General features: G+C 39.2%; 1 protein-coding gene and 1 long non-coding RNA gene across 5 annotated transcripts in view; one reads left to right on the forward strand and one right to left on the reverse strand.

Moving 5' to 3' along the window:
* Positions 1–4,393, reverse strand: part of LOC122227810 — a 30,218-nt gene extending 25,825 nt beyond the window's left edge. For both annotated transcript variants that reach the window (XR_006206226.1, XR_006206223.1), the window contains exons 1-2: positions 4,249–4,393; positions 4,044–4,168 (exon numbers count right to left, since the gene is read on the reverse strand). This is a non-coding gene — a long non-coding RNA (uncharacterized LOC122227810). The remainder of the gene's footprint in view (positions 1–4,043; positions 4,169–4,248) is intronic.
* ZFR (zinc finger RNA binding protein) overlaps positions 3,053–23,861 on the forward strand; it is an 83,263-nt gene continuing 62,454 nt past the window's right edge. Inside the window, exons 1-4 of one of the 3 annotated variants that reach the window (XM_042952539.1) lie at positions 3,053–3,203; positions 3,502–3,601; positions 21,670–21,693; positions 23,159–23,441. In XM_042952539.1, coding sequence (XP_042808473.1) covers positions 3,167–3,203; positions 3,502–3,601; positions 21,670–21,693; positions 23,159–23,441 — 444 coding nt within the window. In that variant the 5' untranslated portion in view covers positions 3,053–3,166. The remainder of the gene's footprint in view (positions 3,204–3,501; positions 3,602–21,669; positions 21,694–23,158; positions 23,442–23,861) is intronic. The other 2 variants (XM_042952525.1, XM_042952532.1) reach the window with 2 other exon arrangements.

The raw sequence follows: 23,861 nt of genomic DNA on the forward strand, positions 1-23,861 counted from the left end.
TGAAGTCGGATGCTTAACCAACTGAGCCACCCAGGTGCCCCAGGACCCATTGCTTCTTGATTCCAAGTCCATCCCAAACATCCCAAAACCCCTTCCTTTTTTATTTTTTTTAAAGGCTTATTTATTTATTATGAAAGGCAGGGCGGGGCGGGGGGGGGGGAGCAGGAGCAGGGGAGGGGCAGAAAGAGAAAGAGAATTCTAAGCAGGTTTTGCGCTGTTAGCAAAGACCCCAATGTGAGGCCTGAACTCACAAATCCTGAGATGACCTGAGCCAAAGTCGGATGCTTAACCAACTGAGCTGCCCAGGCGCCTCCCCCAAAATTCCTTCCTTAAATAAATCCATGCTAGTTGGTGGAGCCCTTCCTACAGATTCCCTCTTTAAGGAGTACACTGTGGTAAATAATTTTCACTACTGCCACACCTACTCTGAACTCTAGGAACAGTTACCAAAGACAAGAGGCACGCCTTCCTCTTTCTAGTTACTTGCTTGCTCATTGGGGTGTGCCAGCAGCCCTCTTCCATCCCCTAAAGGCCTGCCAAGCATAAAATTGGCCTAAAAATAATCTTAGGTGATTAACACCTGTCTTTTCTCCTCCAGTTTTATTCAAGTAGCCTAGGAACTAATAGTGCAAGTTTATCAAAGCAGTGATAGTGCCTTAAAAGCTTTATTGCTCCATGAAGTTCAAGACAAATTACGTTGAAAATGCAGTTCTAATACCCTATGTGTAGGAGATATTTTTTTTCCTAGCAACACACTTGGACTGCAAAGAACTTCTGCCTAGGGAAACACCAGTATTGTCAAAAACAATGACATTGGGGCGCCTGGGTGGCTCAGTCGGTTAAGCGGCCGACTTTGGCTCAGGTCATGATCTCTCGGTCTGTGAGTTCAAGCCCCACGTCGGGCTCTGTGCTGACAGCTCAGAGCCTGGAGCCTGTTTCAGATTCTGTGTCTCCCTCTCTCTGACCCTCCCCCGTTCATGCTCAGTCTCTCTCTGTCTCAAAAATAAATAAACGTTAAAAAAAATTAAAAAAAAAAAAAACAATGACATTGATTTTTTACCCCCAATGTTCTACATTTTCTCTTTTTTGAAATGAGTAATAGGATAAATCAGACAGGTTCTTAGAACTTGCACCTTTGTAGGTGGTGTGGGGGAGCCAGGTTGGCACAAATAGGAACTGAGGTATTGTTTCTGCTCTGGCATAGGAAGGTGGGATAAAGCCCTAAACTTCATGATGAGTTCTGATTCACCCTTTGCATTTCTCTTTTCAAAAAATTATTGTTTATTATTATTATTATTATTATTATTTGAGAGAGACAGAGAGAGAGACAGAAAGCACAAGCAAGTAAGGGGCAGAGGGAGAGGGAGAAAGAAAATCCCAAGCAGGCTTCACGCCCACTGTGGAGCTGGATTTGGGGCTTGATCCCCTTATTGTGACCTGAGCTGAAATCGAGTCGACACTCAACTGACTGAGCCACCCAGGCACCCCTGCATTTCTTTTTAGTGCTCATATTAAACACTGAGGAGGGGCACCTGCCTGGCTCAGATGGAGGAGCATGTGACTTTTGATCTCTAGGTTGTGAGATTGAGCCCCTCATTGGGCTGTAGAGATGACTTAAATAAACTTTTAAAAATGGGAGGCACTTGGGTGGCTCGGTTGGTTGAGCGAACGACTTCGGCTCAGGTCATGATCCCAGTTTGTGAGTTTGAGCCCCGTATCGGGCCTTGTGCTGACAGCTCAGAGCCTGGAGCCTGCTTCACATTCTGTGTCTCCCCCTCTCTCTGCCCCTTCCTTGCTCGTCCTCAGTGTCTCTCTGTCTCTCAATAATAAATAAATGTTAAAAAAAATTTTTTTAACTTTAAAAAATCGTTATTTTTTAAATAAATGATTTTAATAAATAATAAACATTGAAGAGAGGCCAGTAGCAAAGGGTCTGGGGCACGGGCATGGAGAAGATGAGCAAGAGGTGAAATGGAGCACTTATGCATTAATGGGAGGCAAGAAGGAGGGACTGTAAGAGGAAAGAGAATGGTTGGAAATGAACTGGGAAAGCAAAGAGAAAACAGTGAGAAAGCAGAGGAAGAAAGAGATGCTTGCACGGGAGAGAGTATTCTGTCCTTACCATGAAAGACCTGGCATCCCTACCAAGGACCTTTCAGAAGATCCTGTATCCTTATCACTCAACTCCAGTCGGACTAACTTCCTTGCTGCTCTTGCGCACTTGGCTTTAGGACCCTCCATTTGCTGTCCTTCAGGTATTTACCGGGCTCTTCCCTCATTTCCTTCAAGGCTCTACCCAAGTGGTCGCTCTATCCACACCCTACATAAAATAACACCTCCCTCCTTTTTTATCCGACTTTATTCTTAAAGCCGCAATCACCATCCACCACACGATTTGCGATTGTCTGACACTCTCCACCTCCCTCCCCAGAAGGTAAATTCTATGTGCGAAAGGGTCTTCACTTTCCTCACTGATACATCTCCAGGACCTAGCCTGACACTTTGAGGTGGGGGCGGGGCTCAACATAAGTTGAAGGACTCAAGAAGTGGGTGTAGATGGGCGGAGACGGTGTTCCGAAGGGGTGTTTGGGGGTGTGCTTACAGCTCAACACAACAGCAATTTTTCTCTCCTCCCCAGGCATTGCCTCCCCTAGGAAGCTAGGAATCAGAAGCAGGAATGAGAGAATTAAGGAAGCATCCAAATTAGTCCAGCTCAAATTCTAATTAAAAGTGCAAAAGCGAGAAGGACTGAAAGGTAAAGAATACTGCATACACGCAAAAGTGAGAGTGAAAAGTAAGAGAAGACTAACAGGCGTCACTCTTTCCAGTCTCTCCCTGATTCCCCCCCCCCCCCCCCCACGTTGGGGCGAGGCGCTGCTCGCACGCTCCTCTATCGCCCCTGTTGCGTTTCGCAGTCACCATCACTTTGGCGGAGACCAGGCCCGCCTTCGCCCGTCAGCTTCCCCCGCCCGCCTCGGCCAAGGCCCTGGCACGCGCCGGCCAGAGCCGCTAAGGCGACCGGGACTACACCTCCCAGGGTGCCGAGCGCGGGGGCGCCTGCGCAGTGCGGCGGGAGGCGGCGGTCTGTTCTCCGCTGAGGAGGAGCGGGGCAGAGGAGGGAGGCAGTGGGTGAGAGTTCAGAGTTCAGCAGCAGCAGCCCGAGCCCATGATTCCCATATGCCCTGTAGTTTCTTTCACCTATGGTGAGTATAATGTGCCCCGCCGAGGTCCCTGCCCGGCCCCTTCCCCGGCCCGGGGCCGCGGGGAGGCGCGGGGGTTGGGGCTGGCTCCAGGGAGGAGGCGGCGGCCGCCACCGGGGCGTGCGAGTGAGTGAGGGAGTGCGAGGCGGGAGGGGGAGGCGGCGCGGCCGCGGCCCTGGCCCCGGCCCGGCGAGGGCGGCTTCTCACAGCGCCTCTCTCTCTCCCTTTCCCTCCCTCGGCGTCTCTGCCCCTCTGCGCCTCTCCTCCCGCCATGGGACCCGACTCTCCGTGCCCGCCGCAGTGCCCAGCCGGCTGGGGGAAGATGCCAAAATGGCGACCGGCAACTACTTTGGATTCACCCACAGCGGGGCGGCGGCGGCGGCGGCTGCGGCCCAGTATAGGTAACGGCTCCCCGCCCTCTCCCTTCTTTCCCCCTGCTCGCTCTTCCGCCCACATCCCGCCGACACAACGCCCCCGCGCCGGCCCCCGCCCGGCGCCCCCGAGTCCCGGCCCGAGACGGGCCCGGCCCGGCGGCCTCTCCCGCCCCGCTGGCCCGCGACGGGGAGGGGCCCCCCCCGGGGGGGGCGGGAGCGAGAGACCGCCGAGGTGTTGGGACGTGGAGGGCCGCCGGGGCTTTCGGCGGCCCCGCAGCTAAAATGGCCTCCCGCGGCCTCGGAGCCCAGCCGCCACCCCCGCCCGGCCGGCTGAGGGAGGGAAGCGAGGCCGGGGCTCGGATCTCCCCCCCAGTCTCCGCCCCGCCTGTCCAGTTCCCCCCTCTGAACCCCCTCCCACTGGGGGAATGGAGCGGGTGGGCGCAGGGGAGCGCCGAGTCGCACTGCCCACCGGCCTGTTCCGCGACGCCTCCCGTGCGCCAGTCTTCGCCCAGTGCCGAGGCCCCTTGAGCCAGATAACGTGTCGTTTTCTCGGGTACCTTCTCCTTCGGCTCCTCCTGTCCCTCCTCTCGAAACCTGCAAACAAACCGCGGGTGTCAACTACATTGGGTTCCTTTAGTTTTTCCTCTAGGGAGAGATGTAAACATACCAACCACCTGTGAATTTGTAGTTGGTAGACTGGTAAAGATGTGCGAAGTTTCTAGTACTGATAAATGAATCCATGGCCTTATTCTAGCTATTGAGTTTAGGCCGGGGGGTGGGAGGTGGTAATAATTCCCCTTGGCGGGTCTTTTTCCTCGAGTATGGGGGCGGGTTGGGGGGGGGGGGAGTTCGAGTGAGATTGTACTGACATTGTGATGCATCCAATGAAATCTGTACCTTAAGGGAAGCTCTAATTTCTGAAGTGTCAGTAGTTCATTATACATCTTATCAAAAGAGAAAAACGCGCTAGATTTTTTTTTTTTTTTTTTTTTTTTTTTTTTTTGTGGTCGTTGTTGCTTTTGAGTCAGTCTGAGACATTGTGTTCAGATTCAGGCCATAAACCTACAGGGCTCCTAAGCGACCAGCTTTTTATAGAAAGAGATATATTAGATATGTGTGTTAACTATTTGGTTAAACCCAGGGAATTTTTTTATCTCCTTAACTTCAGGTGTTAGGTTGTGTAATGCAAAGGGCATCACTGGGAATCAGAAGACCTGGCTTCCATGTCTTTTTTCCTCTTGATTTTAGTCGTTGGGGGCATCACTTGTTTGGGCTTTCATTTTCCTCATCTGTAAAATGAGATGTTCGGCTGTCTTCTTGAGTAAAAGCCTGTAACTCTGAAAAGGTTGTTATATTTCATGGAATTCTAAGATACCGCTTATGTATGCTTTATTTTATATATCACCAGAGAAAGTTGTTGCCAATTAAAGTATACAGTGCTTAAGACCCCATTGGTTTTAAGAGATGTTAAAATGTGTAAATGTACATTTTATTTAAAAAATTGGTATTAAATTTTTATAATTGTTGAATTCCTTTTTTTTTTTTTTTTTAATGTTTGTTTATATTTGAGAGAGTATGCCGGAGGTGGGTAGGGGCAGAGGGAGATGGAGACAGAATCCAAAGCAGGCTGCAGGCTCAGAGCTGTCAGCGCAGAGCCGGAATCCCGGCACTTGAACTCACAAGCCCTGAGATAATGACTTGAACCAAAGTCGGACACTTAACCGACTGAGCCACTCAGGTGCCCCTGTAATCGTTGAATTTCTTAAACGCATGTGGCAATTTTTACAAATCTGTTTTATCTTGAGACATTCCAGAAAATATTGGGGGCAAGATCTTGGGGCTTTTCAAACACTAACAAATTCTTTGCTACTAACAAAGCATCAGTTACTTTGATCAAAATCTTTTAGAGCTAATAATTTTCATGGAGAGAGGGGAAAAAAACCATTTCTTTTCCTGGAAAACAAGCTAGCTAATCAGCATCTGTGCCATAAATCCTGTGCTACCAAGTACTATGTGTTCTAGACAAAGCTGTATTTAACCATTAGAAATTTTACTTGTTTCACACAGTATTTTTGTTGTTACTATGGGCAGAGTGATAGATTTTGGGATTATTTGCTGAAAATAGAATGGGTTCTTTGGCAGTTTTGAAATCATTGTTTTCTAGTCCAGACCTACAGATAGAAATGGGGGAGGAGGGGCGCCTAGGTGGCTCAGTCTGTGAAGCATCCCACTTTGGCTCAAGTAATGATCTCACAGTTCATGGGTTCAAGCCCCGCATTGGTCTCTGCTGACAGCTCAGAGCCTGGAACCTGCTTCAGATTCTGGGTCTCCCCCTCTCTCTCTGCCCTTCCCCCACTCACACTCTGTCTCTGTCTCCCAAAAATAAATAAAATGTTTAAAAAAAAAATGGGAGAGGAAATGCTAACTTAAAGATGCTTAACCTTTTTTTTTTTTTTTTTTTTTTTAAGTTCATTTATATTTTGAGAGGTGGGGGAAAGGAGGGGCAGGGAGAGAGGGGAGAGAGAATCCCAAGCAGGCTCTGCACTGTCAGCACAGAGTTCCGATGTAGGGCTCTATCCCACCATCTATGAGATCATGACTTGAGCCGAAATCAAGGGTTGGATGCCTAACCCTACTGAGCCACCCAGGCGCCCCACTTAATCATTTTTTTTATAAAATAGTTGTATGTGTTTTATCCCAGTATAGAAAAGTAGTACAGAATTTCTGTACCTAATTTTTCTATTGGCTTTGAATCTCAAGTTTCAGTAAACTGTAACAACCATCCAAATTACTAAATTTTATCTATATGTCTAATAAGGAAATACTAGTCTTTTAACTATACTTATTTATGCATCTGCCAGCAAAACTAATTGTTAATATGTTCTGTCCTTGTATATAGATATAGTACATGGCAAATTGGTTGCTTTTATGGAAAGAAATCAGGCCCAATAATGCTAATCCTGCAGCTCAAGGAAGATAAATAGCATTAATAATAAAAGCATATACAAAAAATGCAGTGCTGATGCTTATTTTTCTTCCTGTCTAGAAATCACTATAATGTAACTTGTAGACATGGAAGACCAAGGGCTTACTTTGCAAGTTTTTGTTGTTAGTTTTTGTTTTTTATTTTAATTTAAAGGATGCAAACTTGGAAATTTTAAGCATTTACTTGTGGATAATGTGTTGAGTCAAATACAAATAACTCATTGAATACAAGTAAAAAAGTAACCTAAGTCTACATTTCATTCTAGTTCTTAGTTTTCTTGGTTATAGCTGTCTGTGTAAGGCTGTAAATTCTACTTCTCACTGCTAACTTCTAAATAAACTAAGTTTTTTATTTGTATAATGCATATTAAATATTTTCATGATAAGCACTCAGTCCTTGTGCTACATGTTCCATCAGCTACTGTTTTTCTTTTTGTATTTTTTTAAGGCAAGTAAATAAACCTATGCCTATTAGCCACTGTTGCAGATAAAATCTTTTCATTTTTTTGGCCTTTTTTCCTCCTTAGAAATGAAGAAATCAAAATACTTTTAAGTATTAATTTATATGTTTATATGTATGTGTTTCTGGTAGTATTAATTTGTGGGGCACAGGATGAAGCAGATAAGAAGTATGGTGAAAAAATAGGATGGCTTCATGGCAGAAAGGGGGGGACTTGGTTGGGTAGGTAACCTACTTTAGTAGAGCTAACCTTTTTTGTTTGAGAAGAAAAACTTTCAGATAAATTTAATTTTGCAATCTTGGAAAAAAGTATTTCAACAGTTATGAAGACTTAGTGTAGCAAAGAATGTGGGGCAAGATAGTTCTCAATAGAAAAAAAAGTTTTCTGATAGTTACATAGGCTCAAAATCAATTTTTTAATTCATTCATTGGCAGTGATAGAGAAGTTCTCATAGTTTTTACTTTTTGAAAGGGGTTGTGGCATATACAGATACATGTATATGTAATAAACATGTAAAATAAGGGGCGCCTGGGTGGCGCAGTCGGTTAAGCGTCCGACTTCAGCCAGGTCACGATCTCGCGGTCCGTGAGTTCGAGCCCCGCGTCAGGCTCTGGGCTGATGGCTCGGAGCCTGGAGCCTGTTTCCGATTCTGTGTCTCCCTCTCTCTCTGCCCCTCCCCCGTTCATGCTCTGTCTCTCTCTGTCCCAAAAATAAATAAAAAACGTTGAAAAAAAAAATTAAAAAAAAAAATGTAAAATAATATATATTATGTGTATTATATATATAATAAAATAGTAATATAATCCCATTATATTTTACTATTAATAGGACATAAACATTTCTTTGAGAGTTTTAAATAGCCAATTTCCCTTATTTATTTATAATTTTTTTTTTATTTTAATGTTTATTTTTGAGAGAGAGAGAGCAAGCATGAACAGGGGAGGGGCAGAGAGTGGGAGACCTAGAATCTGAAGCAGGCTTCAGGCTCTGAGCTGTCAGCACAGAGCCCTGCAGGGGGCTGGAGCTCACAAACCTGAGCCAAAATCAGAGCTTGACTGACTGAGCCACTTAGGCGCCCCTCCCTTTATTATTTAGACAAGCCTTGGACATACAAGTTCCTTGTCCTCTTTCTATCTAATCAAGCTGTTTGTTACCTGGATAACCTAAATCTTTAGCTTTTGCTTAAACTAATTTTCTTTGTCCTATATATAATTCATAATGTATCATTGAATAATTTAAAGTTAGCTATTTGAAAAAATCATTTGGTAACTTTCTTTTTTACCCTTTTTATATCTAGTATTTATTGAATTTAAAGGCTTTTGGGTAGAGATTGTATAAAAATATAAAATACTTTACCCCCATATTCTTAGAATCTTAGCAAATGTCATTTAAGGATAAATGTTTAAGTGGATTTTGACTATCATCTGGACATTAGTTTAAATTCAGCATCTGCTAATTCAAAAGAAGGCATCTCATCAGTGATTCTTAAGATCTGTTTAGTATATCTGTTCCTAAAGGTTAAGTATCTCCTCACATCACTAAGATAACTTGGGTAGGTTGATAGCTGGTGAATTTTTTTTTTTTCTTTCCTTTTTAGTTTATTTTGAATATAGTGTTAAGAATACTCTCTTGAGGAAAGAATGAGAGTAACATTAGTAGGGTAAAAAAGGAGTAATCCCTAACCGAGAACGTGAAAAACCAGGTGAACAGGTTTTTGAAACCAATCATGGTGATGGAAATTTACTGGCTCTATAAAAAAAATTCTGCAACTGCTAATTATATCAGCTCTTTCATTGTTGAATCAGAGATCTTAGGATTCATAATGCTTGAATGAGTTTGAAATAATGAAAATTTTCTTTCCAAAAGGATTACTACTGTTACATTGATGATATTTCTTGCCTATGTTATTAGTAGCCTTAAGGGTAGTGTGAGCCAGAATATTCCTGTAGAGAATGTTTAAGGTGTATGCTTGACTGTGCTTTTGTAAACTGCTTTACAGTATACTCTAATGGGAAGAGCATGAATTTGGAGCTTGTGAGACTTCAGATTTGAATCTCAGCTCTATCCCATCAGTCATTTGGCCAAATCACTTCATCTTTCTGAGACTGTTCCCTCACCTGACTTACCTTGAGGTGAAGATTAAATATAAAAACTTTCTACACTGGTCCTGATTTTCAGTAGGCATTTTACCAATGTTAGTTTTCTATGAAGTGTAGATATTTGAATAATACTATAAGGGTTTTAAAGGAATTCATTAGTTGATGTCTTTCATATATTTAATGTATAGAGTTTCATAATCTCAAGGTAAAATGTTTTAAAAGTAGGTAATTGAGTATCAATTGATGGGCCTCAATTTGTGTCATTTTGTTTTTTTTATTTTACTTATTTTTAAATGTTTAAGAGCGAGGACACTTGAGGGGAGGGGAGGGACAGAGAGAGAGAGAGAGTGCGCGCGCAAGGGAGAGAATCCCAGGCAAGTTCTGTGCTGTCAGTGGGAGTCTCTCCAAATGTGAGATCACGACCTGAGCCAAAATCAAGAGTCAGATGCTCAACCTACTGAACCACCCAGGTGCTTCCCACTCCCCCACTCCCCTGCCACCGTGTCATTTTAATGGGGAAGGAAGGAGATTTTTTTTAAGTTTATTTATTTTGAGAGAGAATGAGCAGGGGAGAGGCAGAGAGAGAGAGAGAAAGATCCCAAGCAGGCTCCATGCTAAGACTGACCAGGGGCACAATTTCATGACCAACCTTGAGATCATGACCTGAGCAGAAATCAAGAATCAGACACTTAACCAAGCCACCCAGGCACCCCGGAAATTTTTTATTTGCAAGCAACATGATTATTTTATTTGCAGCCAACAGACAAAAATAAGAGAAATAGTAAGTACTTAGCAAATTTTCTGAATCTATAATCAGGCAGGAATTGGTAACTTTCTGTTTCACCAATATTGTGTTAGATTATTAAATTTCAAAATAAATCTTTTTTTATATAGCCACAAAACCTATTAAGTAGAAATAGAACTAATGAGATCTACAAAACACTTAAGGAAAAAAATACATTAGGATATAAAGGCCATAAAAGAATACATAAATAAATGAGGATGGACTGGGTCCGTGGAGTGAAAAAATACCATCAAGTTATCAACTTTCTTCTATGTAATCTATATAATGCAATTCCAATAAAAATCAACAGTCTTGAGGGACGGGGGTTAACTTGATAAAGAGATTCTAATGTTGGTAATGAAGATAGTGTTTGTCCAAAAGTAGTCATAACAGTCTTGTAAGATATGACAAGGAAGGTCTTGTATTATCACATACCCAAACTGTATTAAACAGGAGAATGTCATATTAATCAGTTACAGGGATAGACAAATAGATAACTGGAATAAAATAGAGATCCCAGAGATAGAATTATGCTTATGAGCAGTTGGATTGTAATGTATAGCTGTTTAAATAGACATATTCGTTAAATCAGCCAAATTAGTTTTCAGAAGTACACCATCATGTTAATTAGAAGACAGGCCTTGGGCTTATAAGTGTGGTAATTGACAAAGTATGTTAGAATTACTTAGCTAAATGATTGAAGGTGTGCAGTGCACCCACTATGCTTGGCCATAAATTGTCCTTGGCACTCCTTCCTCAGAATTAGGGTCACTGTTCAGAGTATAGTATTTCTTAGTGCTGTGTGAAAGCTATGTGCAGTGCAGCTCTTTAATTCAGGCTTGTAGAGGACATACTAATAAAATAAAGATTACATTGGGCTTTAAAAAATATTTCCTATATAATATGTATATTAAAATACATTTTTAGGGAGTAACATGTAATATTTAATGAATATCTACAATATATATGTGCAGTCTCTGTACTCAAGGAGTTTATGCTTTTGTGGGATGTCCTGTGGGAGGGCAAATATACCTGCAAATAACCATGCCATGATAATGATCATACTTGAGTTTAAATGAAATACTAAAATGGGGAATTGGAGGATTCTCACTATGGAGTTTGAGATGCACTTCCATGGTCTTTCATTCTGAAAATTGAGGGAAGATCATTTTAGACAAAGGAAATGTGTTGAGCCAGGAAGGCAATGTATGATGCTTGATATGATTGAGAGTGGAATGACTTTGAAGTCAGACTACCTGAGGTGAATCCTGGTTCCCTGTACTACTTGCCGTGTGACCATGGGCAGTCTCTTGATATTTAAGCTTCATCTTTAAACTGGAGAAAATACTGTTCCTTTCTTCAGAGGATTGAGAGTTTTAGAAAGTTCTATGTTGAAGTACAACATATAGAAAAACTGCACAGTATAGCATGATGAACTGTCATATGCTAAACTTTACCTGTGTAAACAGCATCCAGATTAAAAACAAAAACAACATTATCAGCATCCTGGGAGGCTTCTACATTCTCCATTGTGTTGTTTTGATAATTCAATGACATAGTATTTGCAAAATGCTGGGAACAGTCCCTGGCATATATTACATCCCCATCAGTGTTAGCTATTATATTCAGTAGACATTTGGAATGGAGCTTAAGAAAGGGATAAGGGTTGGTAGTGTAAATCTGGATATCATTCATATGGTAGTGATGCCCCGTTTAGTTGTTGAGCATGGGTGAAACCAGAGAAAGTACAATGGCTGGCTTACGTCATTTAGTAAAAAATTTTGAACGAATGAGAGAAAAATAGAAAAAATAAAGCCATGGTTACAAACTTGGGAAACATCTGTGTTTAAGGTAAGGCCAGAGAAAGAAATAAGTAGGGCATGCACAGAGTTCCTGGAGGGGGGAAGGCCTTCTCCCAGCTTCTCAGCCTCACTGCAGGGTGGATGGGGTAACTTCACTCCCTGTGTCCTGAGTCCTTGCTAGAAACCTGCATTTCTGTCCACGCACCTTGGACCTTGGTCCTGGGGGCTCAAAAACAAAAACAAACTGAAAAAGTTTTATGGTCTAATTTAGTATTCAAATAAGTTCTTGAGGGCCCTAGAGATCAAAGGGGCTTAAAGTATTGGGAAGATCAATTAAGTGAAAATAAAAATTTTAATATATTTTTTATTTCTGGGAAAATATATGCTGTATAAAATGCATTAACATTGATATGGTAATCAGTTTTAAATGGGAAAGAATGTTCTTAAAAAGATTTGAAGAAATCTAATACTTTTTTGATAGGAAACAACACAAAAACCTTTTAAACAATAATCATCGAGATGAGGGCGAAGTGCTGTTATTTATGAAGATGGCTTTATAGCTTCTCTCACTCTCCCAGTCCTACACATCCCAAACCATTTTTTTTTTATTGTAAACAGAATACTCATCATAAAATGTAAATTCAGTCACACCACTCTTCTGCTTAAAATCTTCACTGGCTGTCTATTACTTTGAGAATATCTGGTTATCCTAGCTTTATTAAGGACTTCAGTATCTTATTGTACACATTTATAATTCCTTATCTACATTTATGAAATCAAAAAACTACTGAAAATACTCCTGGTAAGTTTGTAAAACACTTGACAATAAAAAATTGATCTGAAGTATCAGGAGCCTATTTTTAGTTTGTGTGTTTTTTGTTTTTAATGTTTGAGAGAGAGCGAGTAGGGAAGGGGCAGAGAAAGGGAGACAGAGAATCCCAAGCAGGCTTCACACTGTCAGCGCAGAGCCCCACATGGGGCTTGAACCCACGAACTGTGAGGAGATGACCTGAGCTGAAATCAGAGGAGTCAGTCACTTAACTGACTGAGCCATCAAGGCACCCTAGTTTTGTTTTGTTTTTCATTTTACTTACTGTGAATATTCATATCTTTAACTGAAGAAATGTTAATGTGTTTGTGAAGTAAGGAAGAATATTTTTTCTTGAGTTTGGAAAGTTACAAGGCACTTTGGTTTAATTACCTTATAGTATCCATCAGCTTTTATTGTACCTAATAGTTGGTGAATTTCTTTTTTGAGCAGTTCTATTTATAAACAGTTAAAAGGATTGACATTTCATGACTTGTTCCTTTTTAGAGGTCTTCAAAGAAAATCTGCTTAATTTTTAAAAGTGGAGTAAAATTCATTTTATCTTGCAATTACTGTATGGATCCATTGGGTCCTTTTTATAAGTCTTAAGATTTACCAGATGGGATTTTAGTGATTTTACTTTTCTATGTCTTGAAACATTTTGCTGTTTCATCATCCTAGGAATTATTTCCTCTTGTCACTTATTCCCAACTACACTAAGAAAGATTAATACGATAGAAAAATGGAGAAATGTTGGAATCACCTAGAAGGGTAGTACAATAGTGAAATAACTGGAGGACATTGATTGCATTGTCCTCATCTTTGCATCTTTGAAGAAATATGAAAGAAAGAGACACTACCATTAGAGTTGGCTTTTAGTTTTGTCCTTCAGCACAGTTGAGGATTCCAAGCTGTTCATACTTTGTGCATATTGGCAAAGAAAAGAAAATTAACAGGAAAATATTTGACAATTATTAGATAAATAGCATGAATGCCAAAAAACAGGATCACTGTAGACTAATGATAGTGACATTGATTGTAAAAGCAAAATCTCAGACTAAGAATCTTTAGATACAATATCCTAGATGACATTTTTTTTTAAGTCAGGAATCAGTGAGTGAAAAATCAAGTTTTTCTAAGGATTAAAAGGTAAGTATGGTAAGGGCACCTGCATGGCTCAGTCGGTTAAGTATATGACTCTTGATTTCCTCTCAGGTCATGATCTCATGGTTGGTGAGTTTGAGCCCCTCATTGGCCTCTGCACCGAGAGTGAAGAGCCTGCTTGGGTCTCTCTCTTTCTCTCTCTCTCTCTCTCTCTCTCTCTCTCTCTCTGTCTCTCTGCCCCTCCCCTGCTCTCTCTCCTCTCCTGTCTCTCTCAAAAAAAAAAGTAAATATGGTATTCTCATCTAATCAGTCAGTAGGAAGGACTTCTTACATAATATTCTGTGACAAGATCTTCAACATCTCAATTTGCTAGAAGTGTATGTGGCAGAATTCTTTCATCTTTTTGTAATGTTTATGCATCACAATTTACTGGATAGGATTCATCAGTGGACAGATACTGAAGGTACATATGTATTCAAAGATAATCGGAAGGAAGTTGATGATGTAGAAAGGAAAAGATTGATTAGATTGATCATTCCAGACTTAAAATTGAAAATGTTTGTATGGAGCAAAGAAGATGACTGTCTCTCAAAAAAAAAAAAAAAAAAAAAAAAAGGAGCCATCAAATGTTCTAAAAAACTTTTTAAGCATTGTATTTTGACAGTTCAGGTGCAGGAAGAAGAGCCAGAAGTAATAAATTAGAACTCATTGGAGATACATTTGAAATCTGGATTCCACATTTACGAGATAGAAATGTTGTGGTTTGTGCATAAAAGTTGATGAGCAGTTAGGCTCAGGGAACGTGGTTTGTTTTAAAACCAAGAACATACAGAATAAAAATTTGGGTTTCTAATAGGTTTTTATTATCCCTTAATCTTCTGTAAATAATTTGTTAAATGACTTCAAAAATATAAAAAGTGCCAGGGGCACCTGGGTGGCTCAGTCAGTTAAGTGTCCAGGTCTTGGTTTCAGCTCAGGTTATGATCTCACAGTTTGTGAGTTCGAGCCCCATGTTGGGCTCGGTGCTGACAGCTTAGAGCCTGGAGCCTGCTTCACATTCTGTGTCTCCCTCTCTCTCTGTCCCTCTCCCGCTTGCACTCTCTCTCTCTCTCAAAAATAAATTAAAACATTAGAAAAAAAAGAAAAAGAAAAATCTCTCAGTGCTTTGGTAGATACATAAAATGCCATAATTTGACCTGGAAAATTTAGAGAAGTCCAACAATGTTGAGCATTAAATTTGGACTCATGAAAAGATCAAATTGTATTTTGAATGCCATGAAAAAGAAAAAAACATTTTGTCTATCAATCAATTTGACATTTTATCCAAAATTAAAAATAATGCACACACACAGAGTATGTTTTCCAGAGGAGAAAAAAAAAAACACCTTTAATAATGTGAGTGACAGAAGCAGTCTGCATTTTCTTGATTGAGACTTTTTCTCATTCCTTTTACAACATCAGGTATTAAACATTGTTTCTGTTTTACAGTGGTTGCTCTAGAAATTTAATATGGATATTTCACACTGTCCAAAGTTAATCATTATCTTTACTCTCCTAAACAATGTAAGGACTTAAAATGCTTTATTTTTTTTTCTTTTTTGCCTTTTTTTTAAAAAACTTTCTATAATTTATTTTTTATAACTTACATCCAAGTTAGCACATGGTGCAACAATGATTTCAAGAGTAGATTCCTTAAGCCCCTTACCCATTTAGTCCATCCCCCTTCCCACAACCCCTCCAGCAACCTTCTGTTCTCCATATTTAAGAGTCTCTTCTGTTTTGTGCCCCTCCCTGTTTTTGTTATTTTTGCTTCCCTATAAAATGCTTTAATCTTAATCCTCTCCTGATTTTGTGCCATTATTATACAATATTTTAGATTTTTTTAACCCCACAACTAGTCATTGTTGAACAAAATTATATAGTCAGTGATTTTTTTTTAAGTTATTTATTTATTTTGAGAGAGAGCGTGCACAAGTCGGGGAGGGGCAGAGGGGGGTGGAGGGCTTGAACCCATGATCCATGAGATCATGACCTTGAGCCAAAATCAAGAGTCAGAGGCTCAACCAACTGAGCCACCCAGGTGCCCCATATTAGTGATTATACTTGCTTTCATATTTACCATTTAAAAAAAATTTTTTTAATGTTTATTTTTGAGAGAGAGAGAGAGAGGGAGTGCGAGTAGGGGGAGGGGCAGAGAGAAAGGGAGACACAGAATCCGAAGCAGGCTCCAGGCTCTGAACTTTCAGCACAGAGCCCGATGAGGGGCTCGAACTCACAGAGAGATCATGACTTGAGCTGAAGTCGCAGCTTAACTAACTGAATAGCCCAGGCACCTCTATCACTTTTTTTTTTTTAAGTTTATATATTTTGAGAGAGAGAGAGAGAAGGAGAACACGAGCAGGGAGGGGTAGAGAGAGAGAATCCCAACCAGGCTCGGCACTGTCAGTATGGAGCCCAATGTGGGGTTTGAACTGAAGAATCATGAGATCATGACCTGAGCTGAAACCACAAGTTGGTTGCTTAACTGACCGAGCCACCCAGGCACCCTATATTTACCACTTTTTAAACATAAGTTTATTCATTCTGAGATCATTTTCATTTTTCCTAAAGGAAATCTTTAAAAATGTCCTTAAATATGGGTCTACTGGTAACATTTTGTGTGTGTGTTGTGTGTGTTTTTAATCTCATGTTTCTCATTATTGAGAAGTCACCACTTAGGCTCTGTAGGCAAATTGTTTTCCCTCAGTGCTTCTCTTTGTTGGGGCTTTTGAATCTCAGGATTGTTATTTTTTTATTAATTTTAGGAAATCTCAGACATTCATTTTAGGTGTGTTTCCTTTTTCTCCATTTGCAACTCTACTTAGATGTAACTTACCACTTTTTGTTCTTTCCTCCTGATTTTTTAACGTCTAATATTTTTCACCTCATTGTCTCTGTCCATTCTAAGTAATTTTGGAGACAATTTTAAGTTTAATTTTTTTTTGTCAGCCATGTCTAATCAGTTATGTAATGCCTTTCTAAATTCCTGATTATAATTTTTATATATAGTGTATTTTGTTTCTGGAAGTTTTGTTCTTTTAAAAATTCATCTGGTTGTGTTTGATCAATTTCTTGGTCCTTGGTCTTAGTTTTGATAGTCTCTTTTACTTTTTTTAGTGTACTTATTTTATATTTTGTATCCAGTAATTCTAATACTTCTAGTCTTTTCAAATTTTTTTTTTTATTCTGCAAACTCTTTGCTCATAGTAACTTGTTTCTTTGTGGGTTTTGTTGTGTTTTTATTGAGAGCTCCTGTTTCTTGGAACATTGTAGCATTTAGAGAGGAAAATGTGTTTTGTGGCATCTGGAAGCACTATCAGCCCAGAGATACATTCAACGAACTTCTTAGCTTGGAGTGTTCCTAGTTAGAGAATGTGCATTCCAGAGCCCAAACTAGGGGAAGGCTGGCTTGTGATTAATTGTCAGGGGAGACTTCTTTCCCCTTTCCCCAGAGCCAAGGCTGAGATAGTAAAGTTTCTTTTACAATTTTCCCTTAAAAGGGGAAATGGGGGTCCCTGGGTGGCTTTGTTGGTTGGGTGTCCAACTCTTGATTTCTGCTGAGGTTGTGATCTCATGGTTTGTAGGAACCAGCCCCAAGAGCCCTGACGTGTGGCCTCTGTGGTGACAGGGCAGGGCCTGCTTGTTGGGTTTCTCTCTCTCCTTCTCTCTGTCCCTCCACCCATGTATGCCTCAAAATAAACATTTTTTAAAAATCTTTAAAAGAAGTGGGGGTAATGGATTTTTTCCTAATTCACCTTCTGTGCTGGTTCTCGTGGGAGTCCCAGAGTTCTAGGCCATTGCTTCCCAATGCCTTTCATGTCTGCTAACACAGAAAATGATGTTTGTTGAGCAGCACAGTAGGCAAAGTGGGAGATTTGGAGCCCTGGATAGGGTTATTGCAGCTGTAGGCAGCAGATATAGGGCTCTGACCATGTGCACTGCTCATTTTCCTGGAGAACTGTTTCCCTGTTACAGAATAGAAGGAAATGTTTTTGTTTAAAGGTATAATTTAAAGAGTGGGGAAATGAATGATGAATACCATTATAGACTCTAAGTTAATGCTCTATGATAAAATGGTGGTTCTTGAAGCGTACAGTTTTGGGACCCCTCAAGCAGTTACAAGTATTGAAGACCCCAAAGAGCTTTTGTTTATTTGGGTTATATTTACTGTCTTAGAATTTTAAAAAAAAATATTTATTGGGACACCTGGGTGGCTCAGTCGGTATATAGAGTATAGAGAGTATAGTATAGTATAGAGAGTAGCATGGCAGGCTCAATCTGAAGAGCATACGACTTTTGATTTCAGGGTTGTGAGTTTGAGTCCCATGTGGGGTGTAGAGATTACTTAAATAAATAAACTTAAAAAAAAAAAAAAGAGGTATAGAAATGTTTTCCCTGTTACCAGATGCCACTTATATGGACAAGTCATTGGTACACATAGTTGTTTTAATGTCATTAGTGACTATAACTTTAGTATAATAGCCAACTCATACTAATGGAACTTGCAAATGCTAAAAATGGGCTCAGGGTTGGGTATAGGTTAGGCCAGAAATGTAGAAATTAGGAGTATCTTAAATTTGTGGTGGGTGGTTCGTTGGTTATTCAAGTTGCCAGTTTGAGAATTCTATTCCAATACTTTCATGCTCCCCCCTAGAGTAATAATACTGTAATCAAAAATAAAATAGTATAGAAGGGCTTTTAATGAAAAAATTCCCTTATTTTCCTTCTCCCTTCTTCCCAGTTCCACTTTGTAGAGACCCTTACTTTTAGTGCATTCTGGTTTTATTTCTAACCTGCATATCATGAAATCATATGCTTCTCTGTATCTTAATTTATCAACTTTTTATGCATTATATTTTGACTTCCTACAGTCAGGAGTTAGTACATACTCTCTCATGCTTCTCATTTCTCCTTCCAAATTCATTGATATGCCTATTTCTCTTACTTCAACACTCCATTTCCATCAAAGGTAGTCAGTTTCTCAGTACTCTCTATTTTAAGAAAAGAATCTTGGAACTCTGGTGCTTTACTTTCCCTCTTTCCCCACCCCATCCCCCAACTTAGCTGTGGTTGTACTTGTGATTAACATTTATGTTATATTCTGTAATCGTAGTTTGTCTTCTGTAATTTAGGTTGATTCTGAAACTTTAATGCAAAAACTTTTATTCTTTTATGATTGTAAATAGTAGTACTTACTGTGGAGCCAAGTGGTGGTGGTGTACGATTATCATTTCTAATATGTTTGTTCCATTTTTACAACCCTGTGCCACTTAATAGAACAATCTTCCTAGGTTCAAGTTCAAATGGATGTTTGTTTTTTACATCCTACCGATTGCTTAACTGTGGTGTCTTTTACCAGGATCATGCCTTTCTTGAGCAATTTCATATTTGCTGAAGCCTTTCATTACCACCCCCCCCCCACCCCCCCCCCCCCCCCCATCTTTTTGGTGCCTTGATTGTATCTTAAGATTTTTCCAGGCTCCTGGTATACTGTCCTTTGTCCAATCCTGTTTTCCTGGACATTTCTCTCCTGGAGGCCTCTATACTGTTTTTACTTACAGTCTAAGCTCATTGCCTGTGTCGGTCTGCTGCACAGCTGCTGACCTGGCCTCTCCTCTCTCCTGGATTTGGATCCACTGTTTATAGGATCTCATTTTTTTTTTTCTTGGTTTATTTTTTATTGAAGTACATCCTCATGTTAGTTACTTCGGAGGGGGGTGGGTGGTGTATAGGTAGTAAACTCTTTCAGTTCTCGAATGTCAAAAAGAATAATTCTGTCTTGATGGTTTAGCTGGGTACAGAACTCTGTATTAATAATCATCTTTCCTTGAATTTTTAAGACAGTCTGCTGTCTTCTAGCCACTAGTGTTATCAGTAAAAGTCTGATTTTCATTTATTTGTATACAGCTGACTTATTTTTTTTCTTTCTGGAGACTTGAAAGATTTTTTTTTTTTTTTTTAAACCTTGAAGTGTTGTAAAATGTTATATGTCTCTAGATGTAGTTCTTTCATTCAATTTTGCACTCTGTAGTCCCTTTAAATTTGAAAATATATGCTCCCCTTCCAGAATGGGAAATACTATTTCTTAATTTCTTTCATTTGCTTTTTTCTTTTCTTTTCAGAATTCTTTCCAATTGGATATTGGACTTCCTAGATTATCTTCTCTTTTCTAGTTTTCATATTCTGATCTTGTCTGTATCCCTCAACTTTATCTTCTACCAGAGTGTAAAGTTTTTATTTTATGGATAAATCAGAGTTTTTTAAATTCTTGTTTGTTGCCTTGAGATATTCATTTTCTTTGGATCAATCCTGTTTCTTTTGCAGTTTATAGTAGGCTTTCTTCCAACTGTCTGGTGATTTTGGTTAGCTGTCTGTTGTGGTAAGGTCTCTGGTTGGTTTCACTTTCTGGTAAGGAAGGGGAGAAAGCTGGCCATTAACCTCCAGTTTAAGTCCAAGAATATAAAAAGTGCCATTACTCTTTAATATTAATAATTCCCTAAATATTTTATTTTTCAACCCCCAAGAGAAATACCTTTCCATTTTATGTCTGATTCTTCAAGTATTTCATAACCTTGCTTACACATATTTTTATGTTTGTTTTGTGGTTAATTATTTAGTTTGTCCTGGTTTAAAACTAACTGAAGTTTATTAGACTTAATTTATTCACAAAGGATATTATCTAAATGGAAGCTTCTTCTGAATGAAAATGAAAGTCTTCTCATTTCACAAATAAATTTTTATTACAAGACTTGGGTTCTTAATTACTTGTCCAGTTTTATTTTAAAAAATTAATGACCATTAAGCCTTAAATTTTATGTAGGGATATAATTTAAGATCTTTTATTCTAACACTCCAAAGTAGGCACAATCCTTGGTTTAAAATATTTCGACCTAAGACTAATTTTGTTCAAACTAATTTGAACTTGAATTTTTAAAAATTTACTTACTTAGACTTAGCCAGTAGATATTTAATTGAATTGGTATGGTCCAGGCTGGTCATATACATCACACTAAAGGCAGTTTTTCTAAGGATATTTCAAGTTGAAAAAGAATTTCCCAGATGGGTTTAAGATAACCAGAGAATCTTTATTTTGAACAGCAGACAGCTGCCCTAGCCCTTAAACCCCTGGGAATTGGGACTAGATCATCGTTCATCATGATGCTTTTGGTAGAGGATATAGTTTCAGCCCAGATGATGGGTAGGTATCTGGCTAAGAGCATTTGGGTTAGGCAGCCCTAGGCATGTACTTTATGATAATTGCTAAAGGTATTGACATACTTTTTATATGGTTACTGGGAAGGGTGATTATAAGATTTATTGTTCAAGCCAAGACACATGGGTGTGAGAGAGTACTGTTAATAATTATGAGGGGACAGTGGGCTTAAACCAGAGCATATTGTCCTCCCTTTCTTAGTCACAGGGTCTTTTAAGGATCAGAGGCAGTATAAGTCAAATTGACTTAATGTTCCTATTCTATTCCCACTCTCTTTTTTGTCCTGTAGGACAAGTTTTGGGGATCAAGAAGTGTGAACAAATATTTTGATAAATAGCGTGGGGTGAATGGAAACTGTATAGGAGTCCAAGACTATCTAAATTTTTATATAAACAAACCCCTTTTATGCAGTGTAGTCTGAATGTGTGAAATTTTATCAGTAAATGTTAAATATAAGTTTCACAGAACTGGTGTATTTATATTTTAAATATAATTCTTTTTCTCAGTTCTAGGAATTTTGAAGAAGTATAATATGTTATTGGCATTTTTTTCTTAAGGCTGTGGAATTATCCATAGAAAATGTCAATCCCAAACCAATTTTCCACTATTTAAATTTCCCTTTTCCTGTCTTTCAGTTGTCATATATGTAGAAATTATTAGCTATTTTTAATATCAAAATGTGGAAAACCTCTTCCAAATATAAATTATAAGAGTTTCTTTGGACTTTGTTCTAAGTTTTTGTTTTTTTTTCTTTTTCATATTGGGCTGAAATCTGCCACCCTTCCATCCATTGGTTCTAGTTCTGTTCTCTGGAGCAGCATGGAGTAAGTCTCTTCTATTAGAAGGCAGCTCTCATATCTTCCCCAGTCATCTCTTCTAGACTGAATGTTCCCAGGTCCTCTACTTTTTATGTGAAATAATACCCATACTTATAAGTTTCATATTGATTCCCTTTGAATACATTATAATTATTAGTGTTTTCCCTAATATGGTTAAAATGTGATGGCCCCAAATTTTAATTGTATGCCATATTTGTATGGTATTGTGCACACCAGTGAAGAATATCCTGTACTATAACCCGTGAATCAGACACTCTGTTAGTGCAGCTTCAGCTTACGTCGGGTATTTTTTTTTCTTAGCTATTCTTAACTTGTTGGCTCATATTAAAACTTACGGTCATCTAAAACCTGTCAGCTAAAATAACTTGGGGCTTTCCTTTTTTTAGAAGGCATTTCTGCCTTGATAATAAAACTTAAGTGTAATTCTAAGTGTATTAGAATAACAAATACACTTTCATGTGCTAACATCTGTAAGCCTTGGTTTTATATGACATAGACTCTCAATTTAAAAATTAAACATTTTTCTGAGAACTTTAGCTGGAAATTTATTTGATCTACAGTTTTGAAAAATGTTTTTGCCTCTTTATGTTTTAAATGGTTATGATTGAAAAGCATCTGACTTAGGTCTTCTTTTGCAACATGTGCTACATTTTTAAGAGGAAAATAAATGTATGTAACGAAATGCTGCCTGTAACTTGGGTAATTTATCTAAAATCATAGATAGTCCATTGTAGGTTTTGTGCCCTAGAGCAAGATTTCTCAACCTCAGCACTATTGACATTCTTTGGATAATTCTTTGTTGTGGGTAGTTGTCCTGTTTATTGTAGGATAAGTAACAGCATCAATGGTCTCTACCCACTAGATGCCAGTAGCACACATCAATCACCACCACCTCCTCTGCAATTTGACCATCAGAAATTATCTCCAGACACAGCCAAATGTTCCTGGAGGGCACAATCTCCTCCAGTTGATAAGTACTGCCCTAGGGTATCAGAAGTATTTCTTATGTCAAATAAGTAATAGTTTCTCCTTTAAATGTTTTCTGTAATTGGAGTTAGAACTCAATATTTTTAACATGATTTCTTTGTAGAGTTTTTTTAACTATAGAACAAGAGTAAAGAACTTTACAAATATTTTTTAAAATTCCTAGTTTCATCAGTTTTTCTTTTCTTCCTAGTACTGCTTTTTATCCCAGTTTGTCATCCCTGCTTTGTGATATGGTCCATGATCTTAAGTGTAGTATGTGTGACTGTCCAATGTTTTAAAATTAAGGAATAAAAACTATACAACAGTAACAAATATGGTATTGACTAGGAGGTTTATTGAGTTCAAATACTTGGTGTTTTGTAGCCCGTGATTAAATTTCTTGAAAATGTGCTTTGTATTTTATTAAATGCTTAGATTTTACAACTAAATTGTATTATCTTTATTCTTCTACTCCACAATATAGCCAGCAGCCAGCTTCGGGTGTAGCCTACTCTCATCCAACTACAGTTGCTAGCTACACTGTCCATCAGGCTCCAGTAGCTGCTCACACAGTTACTGCTGCCTATGCACCAGCGGCCGCCACGGTTGCAGTTGCCAGGCCTGCTCCAGTAGCTGTTGCAGCTGCTGCAACAGCTGCTGCTTATGGAGGCTACCCCACTGCACATACAGCAACTGACTACGGTTATACCCAGAGACAACAAGAAGCACCACCACCACCACCCCCAGCTACTACACAGAACTACCAGGTAAGAAAACTACTGGTTCCAGTAGTCTTGACATACATGTTTCAATGGCCATAGTGTGTGATACAATGTCCAAGCCAGTGCTTTCAAACTTGGGTCTTCGGAAATCTACCTGTAATGATGAAGTGAGTGTGTGTTCATAGGTAATTTAGGGGCATCCTTGCAGTGAGTTTTATGTTAGTAATTCCTCTGAGTCCATTCAACTCCATTTTGTATCTGTGTCTGCTTTAATTAAAAATATTTTCCATTAATTACTGGTTAAATATTAACCAAGGTTTTCAGAAAAATGAAGACATAGTGAAGATGCTCCTTGTTTGTATTATGGCATTATTCATCCATTTGGAACACAAGCTGTGTCTCCTCTTTTGAGAACCATGAGCCTAAGCTATATAGGCCAAACAAGTTACATAGTGTTCTCTTGAA

The sequence above is a fragment of the Panthera leo genome, chromosome A1, assembly GCF_018350215.1.
Source record: "Panthera leo isolate Ple1 chromosome A1, P.leo_Ple1_pat1.1, whole genome shotgun sequence".
In the NCBI taxonomy this organism is placed as follows: Eukaryota; Metazoa; Chordata; class Mammalia; order Carnivora; family Felidae; genus Panthera; species Panthera leo.